Source organism: Salvelinus alpinus, chromosome 4, assembly GCF_045679555.1.
Source record: "Salvelinus alpinus chromosome 4, SLU_Salpinus.1, whole genome shotgun sequence".
Taxonomy (NCBI): Eukaryota; Metazoa; Chordata; class Actinopteri; order Salmoniformes; family Salmonidae; genus Salvelinus; species Salvelinus alpinus.
Genome location: NC_092089.1, coordinates 55,985,462 through 56,001,393, shown reverse-complemented (window position 1 = coordinate 56,001,393; position 15,932 = coordinate 55,985,462). Strand labels below are relative to the sequence as shown.

At 41.4% G+C, this 15,932-nt stretch overlaps 2 protein-coding genes across 3 annotated transcripts; both read right to left on the bottom strand.

Moving 5' to 3' along the window:
* Positions 1-3,899: 3,899 nt before the first annotated feature.
* LOC139573990 (calcium homeostasis modulator protein 5-like) lies at positions 3,900-10,021 on the bottom strand. Its single transcript, XM_071398037.1, has 2 exons — positions 9,061-10,021; positions 3,900-8,787 (listed from the first exon to the last, which is right to left on the bottom strand). Exons 1-2 carry the CDS (start codon positions 9,601-9,603, stop codon positions 8,398-8,400), a joined length of 933 nt encoding a protein of 310 aa, XP_071254138.1. The 5' UTR covers positions 9,604-10,021; the 3' UTR covers positions 3,900-8,397.
* Positions 10,022-10,163: 142 nt separating this feature from the next.
* On the bottom strand, positions 10,164-14,657 carry LOC139573989 (calcium homeostasis modulator protein 6-like). Of its 2 annotated transcripts, XM_071398036.1 has the most exons (3): positions 14,572-14,657; positions 14,006-14,242; positions 10,164-12,930 (listed from the first exon to the last, which is right to left on the bottom strand). In XM_071398036.1, the coding sequence occupies exons 2-3, from the start codon at positions 14,162-14,164 to the stop codon at positions 12,493-12,495; spliced, it is 597 nt and encodes a 198-aa protein (XP_071254137.1). In that variant the 5' UTR covers positions 14,165-14,242; positions 14,572-14,657; the 3' UTR covers positions 10,164-12,492. The 2 variants fall into 2 exon arrangements, with proteins under 2 accessions (XP_071254137.1, XP_071254135.1); XM_071398034.1 differs by having other exon boundaries at positions 14,006-14,646.
* Between the last annotated feature and the right edge of the window lie 1,275 nt (positions 14,658-15,932).

Sequence of the window (15,932 nt, the reverse complement as noted above, 5' to 3'; positions counted from 1 at the left end):
AAAAGAAGATGTCTGTACAATTTCAGTCAGTTCTCTGATCTACCCTGCGTGGTGATACAGTGAACCCGTATATACAAAAATTGCATTTGCCATTCATTGTTTGCGGTAATTAAACATAATTAAAGAAAGTTAGCAGACCTTGCTTTTTATTTATCCTGATACCAGATTTGAACTGACGTAAATCTCTTTCAGTATTAGCCTTTAAAATGTAATGATTTATGACAAAACATGATATATATAATAAGAAAGCCGTGGATAGATGGCAGCATTCACGCAAAACTGAAAGCGCGAACCACCACATTTAACCATGGCAACGTGACTGGGAATATGGCAGAATACAAACAGTGTAGTTATTCCCTCCGCAAGGCAATCAAACAGGTAAACCGTCAGTATAGAGACAAAGTGGAACCACAATTCTACGGCTCAGACACGAGACGTATGTGGCAGGGTCTACAGACAATCACGGACTACAAAAGGAAAACCAGCCACGTCGCGGACACCGACGTCTTGCTTCCAGACAAGCTAAACCTTCTTTTCCCGCTTTGAGGATAACACAGTGCCAAGGACACGGCCAGCTACCAAGGACTGTGGGCTCTCCTTCTCGGTGATCGATGTGGGGAAGACATTTAAGTGTGTTAACCCTCGCAAGGCTGCCGGCAGGTTCCCCTGTCCCACCCCGCGTAACAGAAAATAAGGACGATTTCTGATGCATTTCTGAGTTTTCAGCACATACTCAATAATTTGACAAATATGAAATCAATTTTATCTTTCATTCACAAATAATTTTGGATTCCCTCCGATATCATACATAACATAATTTGGCGGCTGGACATTTCGAAGTCAGATTTAGCACATTTTCAATCAGACCTACAAGATGAAACTTAAAAATATACAGTACCAGTCAAAAGTTTGGATACACCTACTCATTCAACGGTTTTTCTTTATTTTTAATATTTTCGACATTGTAGAATAATAGTGAAGACATCAAAACTATGAAATAACACATATGGAGTCATGTAGTAACCAAAAAAAGTGTTATAATATAATAATATATTTTATATCTGAGGTTCTTCAAAGTAGCCACTCTTTGCCTTGATGACAGATTTGCACCTAAGCGGGTATCAGGTGCGTGTCTTGAATGTATCTCACCCCAAATATCTCCCTGGTAGCAGGAAGATTTTGTAGGTCCGGATTGGATGCATGTAGAAACTGTCCCCTTACGGAGAATCTGGAGAATCTGCGTATTTGGAGCATGTCTACTCCATATACGGTATTGAATAAAACGTCAGATATTCGGAAATATATAGATAAAGAAAGCCCTTGATATTGACTCTTTTCACCCAGTGAGTATTACTTGTGGGCCGCTAACATTTTTTTTAGGCCTACACCTTGTTCAGTGTTCTAGCTAACAACCTGGTAACTTACACTCAATAGGAAAATAGTGCTTTTACACAACGTACAAACCTGATATTCCACAAATGCCTTTGTAATTTCAATGACAGATATTTGTATCAACATTAGCTTTTTGTAATAACCAAATGTCTTAACAGGGTTACATATTAATATCTTGGCCACGTGCTTCAGAAGTAGCTGGAATTCATATAGGCCCAATATGGGCTATAAAGTATCCCAATCGATTTTGCTCCTGAATTTTATATTATGCTCCTAACCTTTTTAAGATGGGAGCATTGTGACTTAAGGATTTATTTTTTTATATAGAGACCTGCTTATAAGCGACATGAAACCAAATATGGAGTTGATTTCAGTTGATTTGGCCATTAAAAAAATACATGATCCAATCCATTTATCACTTCCATTGACTGCTAGCTTGTGGTGGCTAAAGTTAGACGAAGTTTGTAATGGCTGTTTAATTAAAGAAAACCGAACCATAGAGCTACTCTGAGTGTACAAAACATTAAGGACACCTGCTCTTTCCATGACCTAGACCGACCAGGTGAATCCAGCTGAAAGCTATGATCTCTTATTGATGTCACTTGGTAAAACCTCTTCAATCAGTGTAGATGAAGGGGAGTAGACAGGTTAAAGAATGATTTTTAAGCCTTGAGACAATTGAGACGTGTGTCATTCAGAGAGTTAATGGGCAAGTCACAAGATTTAAGTGCTTTTGAACGGGGTATGGTAATAGGTGCCAGGCACACTGGTTTGTGTCAAGAAATGCAATGCTGCTGGGATTTTCATGCTCAACAGTTTCCTGTGTATATCAAGAATGGTCCACCCCCCCAAAGGACATCCAGCCAACTTGATACAACTGTGGGAAAGCATTAGAGTCAACACGGGCCGTTATCCTTGTGGAACGCTTGCGACACCTTGTAGAGTCCATGCCCTAATTGAGACTGTTCTGAGGGCAAAAGGGGCAGGTACAACTCAATATTAGGAAGGTGTCCTTAATGTTTTGTACACTGTGTATAGCTACTTTTCAGTTTTTTTTTATAAAGTAGCTTTCTGACCTTCCAAGACTGAGGAAACAAAGCAGTCAAAGGTTATGGAAGTTATGGAAGTTATCCATGACGTATAGAGAGCTGAGATGAGAGGCACTTGGTGCCTGAGGCCCTCGGTTGTCTGAGAAGGCAGGTCTAAACACGTACACCTACAGTGTCTCAGAGAGTATTCACACCTTTGCTTTTTCCACATTTTGTTGGGTTACAACCTGAATTTAAAATGGCGCCGGAAGAAATGGCAGCAGTTTTACAGGCGCCCAACGAGAGCTTCAGGTTCCTTGGTGTCCACATCAACAGCAAACTAGAATGGTCCTAACACACCAAGACAGTCGTGAAGAGGGCACGACAAAGCCTATTCCCCCTCAGGTAACTAAAAAGATTTGGCATGGGTCCTGAGATCCTCAAAAGGTTCTACAGCTGCAACATCGAGAGCATCCTGACTGGTTGCATCACTGCCTGGTACGGCAATTGGCTCTGACCGCAAGGCACTACAGAGGGTAGTGCGTACGGCCCAGTACATCTGGGGCTAAGCTGCCTGCCATCCAAGACCTCCACACCAGGCAGTGTCAGAGGAAGGCCCTAAAAATTGTCAAGGACCCCAGCCACCCCAGTCATAGACTGTTCTCTCTACTACAGCATGGCAAGCGGTACCGGAGTGCCAAGTCTAGGACAAAAAGGCTTCTCAACAGTTTTTACCCCCAAGCCATAAGACTCCTGAACAGGTAATCAAATGGCTACCCGGACTATTTGCATTGTGTGCCCCCCCAACCCCTCTTTTTACTCTGCTGCTACTCTGTTTATCATATATGCATAGTCACTTTAACTATACATTCATGTACATACTACCTCAATTGAGTCGACCAACCAGTACTCCCGCACATTGGCTAACCGGGCTATCTGCATTGTGTCCCGCCACCCACCACCCGCCAACCCCTCTTTTACGCTACTGCTACTCTCTGTTCATCATACAGTATATGCATAGTCACTTTAACCATATCTACATGTACGTACTACCTCAATCAGCCTGACTAACCGGTGTCTGTATGTAGCCTGGCTACTTTTATAGCCTCGCTACTGTATATAGCCTGTCTTTTTACTGTTGTTTTTATTTCTTTACTTACCTATTGTTCACCTAACACCTTTTTTGCACTATTGGTTAGAGCCTGTAAGTAAGCATTTCACTGTAACATCTACAGCTGTTGTATTCGGCGCACGTGACAAATAAACTTTGATTTGTCGTTTTTTTTGTCACTGGCCTACACACGTCAAAGTGGAATTATGTTTTTATTTTTACAAATCAATTAAAAATGAAAAGCTGAAATATCTTGAGTCAATAATTATTCAACCCTTTTGTTATTGCAAACCTAAATAAGTTCAGGAGTAAAAATTTACTTAACAAGTCACATAATAAGTTGCATGGACTGAATCTGTGTGCAATAATTGTGTTTAACATGACTTTTTAATGACTACCACATCTCTGTACCCCACACATACAATTATCTGTAAGGTCCGTCAGTTGAGCAGTGAATTTCAAACAAAGATTCAACCACAAAGACCAAGGAGGTTTTCCAATGCCTCGCAAAGAAGGGCACCTATTGGTAGATGGTTAAAAAAAAACAGACAATAAATATGCCTTTAAGCATGGGGAAGTAATTAATTACACTTTGGATGGTGTATAAATGCACGCAGTTACTACAAAGATAAAGGCGTAATTCATAACTCAGTTACTGGAAAGGAAGGAAACCGCTCAGGGATTTCACCATGAGGCCAATGCTGACTTTAAAACAGTTACAGTTTAATGGCTGTGATAGAAGAAAACTGAGGATGGATCAACAACCAGTGGTGGGCCGTCAGGGCCTGCAAGGCCTTCTCTGCTGGCCTAAACATCATCAGAATATAATTTTTTTTTAAATATATTTTCCCACAAATATGTATTAAATTATTCCCCAGAGTAAGAGTTATACTCTTCATTTCATAGCTTTCCTCTTGGTTGCACTGCTTCCAGCCCCAGGTTGAGATTTGGAGGGCTGGTCTTTATGTTAGATCTTTTATCCAATCATATTCAGCCATCATGTGTTGCCAGGGGTCTAAAATCTGCCCTCAGGCCTTCAGAATCAACAGTGCGGGCGCTTGTAGCTTAAAGTGAATGGAAATTAAAATTTTGTGTCAACCAATCAGCTTTAGAGTTGGCTATTGTACGCCTGCTGGCTGGCTCCAGTGTTACACAGGAGCCAGCTAGCAGGCGTAGTGCGTCCACGTCTTTTGATTGGATTACCAATATTGAGAGGCAGGTCCTATGGGCAGGTCTATGCAGATCTAGGAAACTGAATTTGATAAACGAATTAATTCGCGTTCTACTAAGCTGTTTTTTCAACCCACAATGGCGGAAGGAGGAGAAGATATCGATTTGGTCGAGGATATAATTATAACGCCATTCTCAAGACGAACTTTTCAAGAAAAGTTAGACATTGTAAGGAGAGGTCGCCCGACGCCACAAAGCCTGTCACAGGCGGGAAAGGGGTTCGTTCGCTCGCCACTTTCAAAGTTTCAACTATGAGCGCTGTCAATGGCTCACAGGCTCCGAGAAGCACTGCAAACTGTACTGCTGGGAATGCCTATTATTTGCAAGTGATCGATTTGGTGTTTGGAGCCACACTGGCTTTGCAAACTTGAGTTGTCTGTTAAACACTGTTTACCCAAAAATGTCAATTTGTCAATTTCAAGGTGACGCAACGCCTGGTTATACTGCGTTTCTGTCTAAATGTATAGTGTCTAGAGCCATGGCATAATGATGGTAATAAGAGGTGGATTAATTCGGGTGGGACTGTGTAGTACCTCACTGAAGGCCTAGGCCACAGGCCCACGGCACGCCACTGTCAACAACATTGTACTTACTCCACAATACTAACCTAATTGACAAGAGTAAAAAAAAGGAAGCCTCTACAAAATAAAAAATATTCCAAAACTGCAACAAATGTGTCAAAGCAATTCAATTTTTGTCAAGAATACAAAGTGTTATGTTTGGGGAAAATCCAATACAACGCATTACTGAGTACCACTCTCAATATTTTCAAGCATAGTGGTGACTGCATCATGTTATGGGTATGCTTGTAATTGTTAAGGATTAGGGAGTTTTTCAGGATAGAAATGAAAGTTAAGTTAGTTAAGCACAGGCAAAATCCTAGAGGGAAACCTAGTTCAGTCTGCTTTCCACCAGACACTGGGAGATGAATTCAGCTTTTAGCAGGACAATAACCTAAAACACAAGGCCAAATCTACACTTGCTTACCAAGAAGACAGTGAATGTTCCTGAGTCGCCAAGTTACAGTTTTAAATCTACTTCAAAATCTATGGCAAGATCTGAAAATGGTTGTCTAGCAATGATCAGAAACCAGCTTTTGAAAATAATAATGGGCAAATTATGCACAATCCAGGTGTGGAAATCTCTTAGAGACTCAGGGGTGTGAATATTTACAGTACCAGTCAAAAGTTTGGACACACCTACTCATTAAAGGGTTTTTCTTTATTTTTACTATTTTGTACAACGCACGATAATAGTGAAGACATCAAAACTATGACATAATACATATGGAATCAAGTAGTAACCAAAAAAGTGTTAAACAAATCAAAATCTATTTTATATTTTATATTCTTCAAAGTAGCCACCCTTTGCTTGATGACAGTTTTGCACACTCTTGGCATTCTCTCAACCAGCTTCATGAGGTAAATTCAAGAACTTTGAAAGTTTCATCAAGCGCAGTCGCAAAAACCATCAAGCGCTATGATGAAACTGGCTCTCCTGAGGACCACCACAGGAACGGAAGTCCCAGAGAAACCTCTGCTGCAGAGGATAAGTTAATTAGAAATAATTGCACCTCAGATTGCAGCCAAAATAAATGCTTTAAAGAGTTCAAATAACAGACACATCTGAACATCAACTGTTCAGAGGAGACTGCGTGAATCAGGCCTTCATGGTCGAATTGCTGCAAAGAAACCACTACTAAAGGACACCAATAATAAGAAGAGACTTGCTTGGGCCAAGAAACACGAGTAATGGACATTAGACCGGTGGAAATCTGTCTGTTCCACAAGGATAACGGCCCGTGTTGACTCTAATGCTTTTTCACAGTTGTATCCAAATTTGAGATTTTTGGTTCCAATCGCCGTGTCTTTCTGAGACGCAGAGTAGGTGAACGGATGATCTCTGCATGTGTGGTTCCCACCGTTAAGCATGGAAAAGGTTATATGATGGTGTGGGAGTGCTTTGCTGGTGACACCGTCAGTGATTTATTTAGAATTCAAGGCACACTTAACCAGCATGGCTAGCATAGCATTCTGCAGCGATACGCCACCCCATCTGGTTTGCGCTTAGTGGCACTATCATTTGTTTTTCAACAGGACAATGACCCAACATGCACCTCCAGGCTGTGTAAGGGCTATTTGACCAAGAAATAGAGTGATGGAGTGCTGCATCAGATGACCTGGCCTCCACAATCACCCAACCTCAACCCAATTGAGATGGTTTGGGATGAGTTGGACTGCAGAGTGAAGGAAAAGCAGCCAACAAGTGCTCAGCATATGTGGGAACTCCATCAAGACTGTTGCATTCCTCATGAAGCTGGTTGAGAGAATGCCAACTGTGCAAAGCTGTCATCAAGGCAAAGGGTGGTTACTTTGAAGAATCTCAAATATAAAATATATTTTGATTTGTTTAACACTTTTTTGGTTACTACATGATTCCATATGTGTTATTTCATAGTTTTGATGTCTTCACTATTATTCAACAATGTAGAAAATAGTAAAAATAAAGAAAAACCCTTGAATGAGTAGGTGTCCAAACTTGAGACTGGTACTGTATGCAAATGAGATATTTCTGTATTACATTTTCAATACATTTGCAAACATTTCTAAAAGCATGTTGTCATTATGGGGTATTGTGTGTAGACGGGTGAGAAACAAAATCAATTGAATCCATTTGTAATTCAGACTGTAACAGAACAAAATGTGGAACAAGTCATGGACAGTTTCTACACACAAACTCAACACCCTAAAATGTTTTTATCAGAAATAATGCAACATGTCCAAATAATGTTCTATGAACAGGTTCATTTAGTGCTTACACATTACATGGTAGGGATTTTACAGATGTTAGAAAGGAGAAGAAGAAGAAAAAAATAAACAGGTTCCACAAATATTTTTGTAGAATCCAGTGAGAATATCCCGTATGTCATACATGATTTATTACCTCTTAATGTGTGAGTTATTGACTACTATTGACATTAATAATTGAACAGGACGGTAGTAATGGCAGAGTTATCCCCAAATGAACATAACATATCAAGTGAGCTGCTTCGCTTGTACTGCCATAGAAAGACACTTTAAGGTGGTGCTCAAGTTGTCATAATAATGTAAACATTGAGTTGTGTAAACATTTCAAGCAAATTGCATGTTACAACTCTGTCATTCATGTAGCATTCATATTGTGGCGCAATATTACACGCAAAATTCCCTATTGAAACTATACAATTACAATAGCTCTCCTACCATTATGTACCAGTAAAGTGAATGAAATGCTTCAAAAGGCATGTCAAATAGAGGTAGAGGAGACTTTGTCAAATCAAAGTGTTTGTTATGACAGGGACATTGCATCAGCTAGTGTTCATGACCATTCACGAACTGTGGGTTCCAGCAGACAAGAAGCCCTACTGTTTCACCACTTCTGCAATGGCTGCATTCTTTGGTAATCACTGCTGTGTCACTGGTAATAACTTTCTGAATGGTGCTCTGTGTAGATGTCAGTGCTTTGGGGGAAATGCAGTCAACAACGCTTCTTCTCAGTCTGTGAGTTAAATCTATTGTATTTACTGCATGTCATTTACAAAAGGTAAAACAAATAGGATATACTGTAATTCATACTCTGCCATTGTCCGCCCCTCTTTCAGCTCATCTCTATGCCGTGCTCCAGGTCCATGACTGGTCTTTTCTCAGGGCTGTAGTCTCGGTCATCACGCTCCACATACCTCTGCAGGGTGCTGTAGTACTGCTCACTCTTGGAGAAGGTGTAGAGGGCAGAGATCTCCTCCCAGGCCTTGTGGTTGGGGAATGGGAATATTTCCGGGTCACGGTTCTCAAAGAAGCTCTTTAGGTTCCTCTCGGCCAGCTTGGATGCATACTCCATAGCGAATGTGTCAAACTGCTCCTTCTCCTTTTCTACGTAGCGCTTCCAGAAGGTGAGCTGCAGGTAGCTGACCTTCGAGCGGCAGTTTGTGTAGCAGGTCCCGAAGAGCCCTAGTACGGCTGAAATGATGATAATACACCAGCCTAGTATCTGGGGATGTACAGACATGATCCAAAACTTATGCTCACATAAAATGAACAAACAATGCCAACAATAATACTTGTTAATAACAAACATATTCAATACGGTTGCTTTACTGTCAATTGAATTACAAACGGTAAAATAAATCAATGAATTACACCTTCATTTTGGTCTGACTCGTACCAGCATTTGCAGCTGTACTAATAACCCATTGACAGTGAAAAATATGACATTCCACCGTACAAAAGTCACAAACAGGGTCTGACTGCTGCTTGCACTCACCTGTGACTGAGCCCGGAACATGAGCAACAGTTCCATGTTCTCGTCACTGGGCAGCTTGGACTTGCTGCAGGGCACGCGGGCCAACTCCTCCCGGCACATCAAGGTCTTGTTTTTACAGAACAGATCCACCACCAGGTTATCATCCAGCCCGCTGACGGCACACTCGTAGAAGGTCCCGTTCAACAGTGCCACACACAGCCACATGATAGGGGCCACACAGGCACCGGAGAAGATTTTGACAAACACTTTGAGGCAGGTGAAACAGTTGCCCCTGGGGCATAGCTTAATGGGGTTTAGGCAACAGCCAGTGTAGAGGCGCCACAGCTTGCTGCTGAAGAAAAGACCCAGCACCAGAAGCACCAGGCCTGGGCCCAACAGGAAGGTCAGGCCGTATGCAAAGTTCTGGTCGTGGTTGCAGGGGCACTGGAATGAGACCATGGAGAAGATCCGCTCTCCCCCGATGGTCAGGAGGGCCATGAAGCTGTAGCCAATGGTGGCCTTCTGGTTCATGAAAAAGCGCAGGACGGTCTGGAAGTTATCCATGGTGTCGACAAGGGGTTTGTCACGCACGCTCCGCAAAAACCAAAATAACGCAAAGAGAATGGAGAATTAGAAGAGGAAAAATACAGCGGTGAAATAGTTTAGACGCAACGGTTGCGTCTCCAACACTCACTCCACTCCCTGTGCTGTTTAAGCCGAAGACAAACACACTGAAGTTCTTCTGAGCCTATTTCTGCCCCTCCCTTTCCCTCCTTCCTGTTCTTTCTCTTTCACTTTTCCTCCTCACCAACTCCTCCCTCTTTTCCTCACTTTATCTCTGTTTCCCACCCTTGTCCACCCACTTAATCCAATGAGATTGTCTGCATTCTCCAACTCTCAAACCCCACCCTGATTCTTATTTCTTCCTTCTAAATGTCCTTCTCTGTCACTCCCCCTCCTTTCCTATGCGTAGGTAATAAAATAGCAGTGACTGAACTGGCTGAGATCCTGCTGATCTGTTTTTGTACTTCAGACCATGCAGCTGCCGTTGTCCTCTCAGAGTGATGTCATATGACAAGCAGCCACGGGGTCATGCAGTCTTTCAAAAAAACATTAACATTAACTTCACTTTAACCAGATTTATTTCAATAGTTATTTGAGCAGCACAGTGATTTCAGCAACACAATTTATTATCTGTATTAAATTCCCATACAGCTTGAGCCAGATACAACATTATACAGTATATGAAATCACCCTTTGCTCTCTCTCTCTCTCTCTCGCCCTCTCTTTCTTTTCCCCTTTCTCTTACATGCATAAACGCGCACACACATAAACACATAAACACACACACACACACACACACACACACACACACACACACACACACACACACACACACACACACACACACACACACACACACACACACACACACACACACACACACACACACACGAAGCAATGTGGTATTTCGGCACCAAGGCTGCACTGCATTCATTAGTAGTTGCAAAATTAAATGGAAATCAACAATAATGTTAATAATGAGCTATGGAACCTCACGCAGATGCATATCATGCATACCCCAAAAATATAACACAGGGCACAGTTTTATAGACAATCATTTAGCTAGCTAGACATTACATTAGACATCTACACAGACCTACCATTTTTTCAGAAAAAGGAGAAATGGGCAGATCAAACACGTGTTCTGAGTCAGTGGTTGGTAAACAGAAGAGTTTCCTCTCCCATTTCCTATAGAAGGCTGTGATGAGTTTCTACGCTCTACGCCCACAGGATGAAGCTATAATCTCCTCACCCTAAAAGGCTCTGAGTGCATTGATTTCTCCCACAGAGAAGCTTTTAACAGGGCTGTACTAGCCACATCAAGTACCTAATGTACTAAATCAAAATGTATCTTGTTACAAAATTTAAAAAAATACCCTAATGACAAATGTATCAATGTATATGTTAGTCTTCAGAGCTTTGTGGCCCCCTGTTACCTCAAATTCGTTTGCATTGGTGTCAGAAATGAGATACTGTGAGCGTGACGTAACCAGAAGTGCAGGTGGAGGTGAAAAGGTGTTTGAAAGAAAGTTGAGGCACAGGACTCACTTCCCGAATGACAGTGAGTGCAGTGACATTGTGGCAATAACATAGCGTGTTCCCTTTCAAAGACAAGTTTACTTTCCCCTTTTGGACCAAATTGCTGCATTATCCTCATACTTAAAGTGCATACTTTCATGCTCCTCCACTCATCCAACAACACCTTCCATGGCCTCACACGATAGTACCATAAGACTTCTGATACCGATGCAGCAAATTTGGCCTAATATTGGGCCACAAAACTGTGAACCACTATACATTTTTTGGAGAAAAGTATTTGTAGTATTTTGAAAATACAAAATACCATTCTCTGAAGTACCTTGTTAAAATTAAAAATATATATATTAAAAGTAACTGAAATCTGGATGTCAAATATATGTAACAGAAATACTGACAATCTCTGACTAGTACTACTTAAGCTTTACACAGAGATACGAATCTAACAATTTCGCTAAGTTATTATTCAATTCAGAGCTGATGTTCATCGCAGTTCACGTGTGGCAATGGTCGGTCTACAGTGCAATAATATAAATAACAATAACGCAGAAATACTTTGGAGACCAAGCTTGTAAGGTCCAACTAAATATTCTTGTAGGTTACTGTCATAAAGATGCTACATGTACACTGGTAACAGGCATTTACTTGAAAGTATTTTGCAGTGCACTAGCTAACAGGAAGTAAATATGCTCCTTCTTTTTTATTTAACTAGGCAAGTCAGTTAAGAACAAATTTGTATTTACAATGACGGCCTAGGAACAGTGGGTTAACTGCCTTGTTCAGGGGCAGAACTACAGATTTTTACCTTGTCAGCTTGGAGATTCGATCTAGCAACCTTTCAGTTACTGCCCCAACACTCTAACCACTAGGCTACCTGCCGCCCCATTTCATAGAACCAGACCATGCATTTCCTGTTTAATACCACAGACCACCTGTATGTAGGTCAAGTCTGAGGAGCATAAAAATACTAAAGAGAAAAGAAAAGTAGAAGAGAAAGAGAAAGAAAGTATGATAAACTATAAATAAAAAATAAAAAATCCTTTCTGAGCATAGAATTTCAAATAAAAAGCTGCAAGCAGCACTCGTGATACAGTGAGTGAACTTTCAAGTAACAATATAAAATTGGGAAGTATTGTTATTCAAGTGAAGACCTGAGAGTGGTTAATCAGTTGTAATTGGTCTTTCTACTGAGAAATCCCCTGATGCACAGCAATAATGATGATGATGATGACGAAGATTAGAATGCTGACAACAATCCTCTATAATGAGTCATGACTTTGATGATAAAAATAAGGATGGTTACAGATAGGGTCATGATAGTGATGCTGTTCCTATGATCATATGAATGCCCATTCACAGCATCATCTTGCCCTCATCCACAAAGGCGAGCACGGCTGGATTAGCAGTGTCTGGACCGTCTGACCTGACAGATGACATCCTGTGGTCCCTGGCCTCTGCAGGGTCATGGCACTTCTCCACGTACTTGTGCAGGATGCTGTAGTAGTGGTCTCTGGTGCTGAACCTGTAGAGGGACGAGATCTTCTCCCAGGCCTGGTTAGATGGGGTCGTGACAGGCTCTGGAGGCGTCTGCTGGAAGAAGCTCTTCAGGTTCCTCTCTGCAAGCTTTTCGGCGTGATCTGCCGTGTAGTTTTCCAGCAGGTCGCTCTCCCGCTGGGCATAGACCCTCCAGAACTTCAGCTGCAGGTAGCTGACTGGGGAGTTACACCGGGCAACACAGGTAAGTAGGAGGTTGAAGACCATGATGGAGGCAATCAGTAGCCAACCCAGGATCTGAAATCAAAACCAATACATTCAACACAATATTCAACTATTCTGCTTAACCCCTTACCTGGAATGCCTGAGTTAATGTCACAGTTATAATACAGTATACTGTACTGCTCAAACTCAAACCATATCTATAAAAATAGCTGGTAGCAGGAGAATGTATTAGGGAAGCATACTGTATATGGAACGGTAGATTCTTTTCAGAGGTGTGTGTTGGTCAGCAATTCCTCCATCACCTCTTCACATTGGAAGCAGTGTTTCCCTTAGGATTTTTATCAGCAGCGGTGGCAAAGTTAGCATAGGGGGGAGTAGGTGTGGCCAATGGTGCGATCTCCTACCATACATTTTAGAGGCCCTCCTCTTGGCCACAGAGAAACAATTTTGCTGTTTTAAAGCTTATTTCCTGCAATTGTACACATTTTGTAATGGAGCTTGTGCCGTGTTCTTATGCTATTTGAGTGACTCCAACATTCTATCAAAATCAATGGGGGCTGCCTTATCTTTTCTACATACTTTATATCTGGTTTTATACTTTTAAATTTATACTGAAACGTTTTACCATCCCCCCAAAAACATAATATTTTTGGGAGCGGCAGCCACACTTTAGCAGCGGCTGCCTGTCACTGCTAAATTAATATAGGGGAAACACTGGGAAGTTGTGTACATTAATGACAACAAGTCATACAGGAACTGAGTCAGACCGAAGAATAACTGCTATTTTATAACAATGGAAGTAGCCTATGCTTTGAGGCACTTCTGCTTTGGGGCATTTTAATGTTGGCATTTTCAAATGAAATGCGATGCAACAAATGCCTTCAAAGCTAAATGTGTACTTCATAATGTCAGAGACTCAGTTTTAAATATATTACAATTCCCTTAGCTGTCAGAACACATCCAGCGGTGTCAATTACCGTTAGCAGAAATATGTCAGTCTAATCACCTACACTCCAACAGACCGTCGACAAAAACAAGGATAGCCCACTAAAACATATTGAAGCGAGTAAAATGGGGCGAAGAAGATATGATAAAAATATATAATTCAAACCATAACTTGGTTCTATTAGTGTGAATATTATCTCACCTGCGACTCAGCGCGGATGGTTGCCAGCACATCATTGCTTTCGGATTGGGGCACGTGGTTGGCTCTCCCGCAGGGGAATTTATAAAGTTCACTCTGGCACTGCGGACTCTTTCCATCGCAAAGGTGGTTTGTGAAAACCGTTGCATTGACGCCAGTCATGGCGCATTCAAAGTAATTGCCATTGAGCAAAGCGACTGCAATCCAACTGACAGGTGCAACTACTGCTGTCGTGGTGATCTGAAAGAAGACCACCCCACAGGAGCAAACATATTTAAAATGACAAAATTTGGATTTGCGTAAACACAAACCTGTAAACAATTTCCATGTTTTATTGCTCATGATGTAACCTAACACCAACAGTGCCAGAGCAGGCACTAAGAGAAACACCATGCCGTAGGAAAAGTTCCAGCCGCTGCAAGGACATTTGAACACCACTGACGAAAATATCTGTTCCCCGCCTGCAGTTAACAACGCAACTAAACCAAACCCGAGACTAGTCTGCTGTTTCTGAACAATTTTAAGAACCGTTTTGAACTTATCCATCTTTCCAGACGCACAGGACTCACATGCACTTCTGCTGATAGCAAGTCATGGGAGCATATAAATTGACGGGACAGCTATACTTTCAGTTCCCCTGTCCTCTCCGGCGCGCCTCCAACTCAGGATGTTGTAAACATGAAGTCACTTCACTAGGCTACAGTTTATTTATGGATGATACAATGAGGGTATTCTATTAATTCCCAGACCAGGTTGTCATGCGCCCAAAAATCTGAAGGGGGTGGTCTGGATGGGTGCTTGCCCCACATCTATAAATTGGAGAATTTAGCATTTTTCAAACACCTGAAACAGCTTTTTTTCTTGCAATCTGAGGCATAATCTTTATGCTTAATTAAAAAATATATGTTTATTTTTCTGCATATCTTAGGCACAGCTCTTGAGCTGTCTGTATCCTCCTGACTGGTGATAATTTTGTAAAATAAACTAAATATGCTTCTCTGCATCTCTGTTCAAATCTGGGTAAAAGATGGAAAGGAATGTGAGTCTTATTCAGTACATTTAGTAATTGGTTGCTTTTAGAAAGTCTACCAACCTTGCCAGCAGGCATGCCAGTTAAGATAGTTAGACAAGCTAGCTACTCTAACTTGATTGATGTCCTGATGTATTCTTGGTAGCTAGTTAGGAGGTTGGTAGATTGGGAACCTATCTGGGTTAGCGAAAGCCATTTTCATAAAATTGCTAGGTGGCTAGTAGTATTACAGAGAAATAAAACAATATTTACAATGCCTTCGGAGAGTATTCAGACTCCTTGACTTTTTCCACATTTGGTTAAGTTACAGCCTTATTCTAAGATTGATTAAATTGTTTTCCCCCCCTTCACCAATCTACACACAATACCCTATAATTACAAAGTAAAAACAGGTTTCTAGAAATGTAAAAAAAAAATATATATACATAAATATAATATTTACATAAGTATTCAAACCGTTTACTCAGTACTTTGTTGAAGCCCAAATTGGCAGCGATTACATCCTAGAGCATTCTTGAGTATGATGCTACAAGCTTGGCACACGTGCATTTGAGGAGTTTCTCCCATTCTTCTCTGCAGATCCTCTCAAGCTTTGTAAGTTTGTATGGGGAGCGTTGCTGCACAACTATTTTCGGTCTCGATCCGGTTCGAGTCCGGGCTCTGGCTTGGTCACTCAAGGACATTCAGAAACTTGTCTTACATAGTCTTGAAGCCAATCCTGCGTTGTCTTAGCTGTGTGCTTAGGGACGTTGTCCTGTTGGAATGTGAACATCCACCCTAATCTGAGGTCCTGAGTGCTCTGGAGCAGGTTTTCATCAAGGATCTCTCTGTACTGTACTTTGCTCCATTCATCTTTTTGAGGTCGGGTGATTGTGGAGGCCAGGTCATCTGATGCAGCAC

Coding starts and splice junctions, on each gene's coding strand:
- LOC139573990 (XM_071398037.1), bottom strand. CDS start 9,603: ATGGATAACTTCCAGACCGTCCTGCGCTTTTTCATGAACCAGAAGGCC. Junction 8,788..9,060: donor TGTTCCGGGCTCAGTCACAG/GTGAGTGCAAGC, acceptor GTACATCCCCAG/ATACTAGGCTGGTGTATTAT.
- LOC139573989 (XM_071398034.1), bottom strand. CDS start 14,548: ATGGATAAGTTCAAAACGGTTCTTAAAATTGTTCAGAAACAGCAGACT. Junction 12,931..14,005: donor CCATCCGCGCTGAGTCGCAG/GTGAGATAATAT, acceptor TTTTGATTTCAG/ATCCTGGGTTGGCTACTGAT.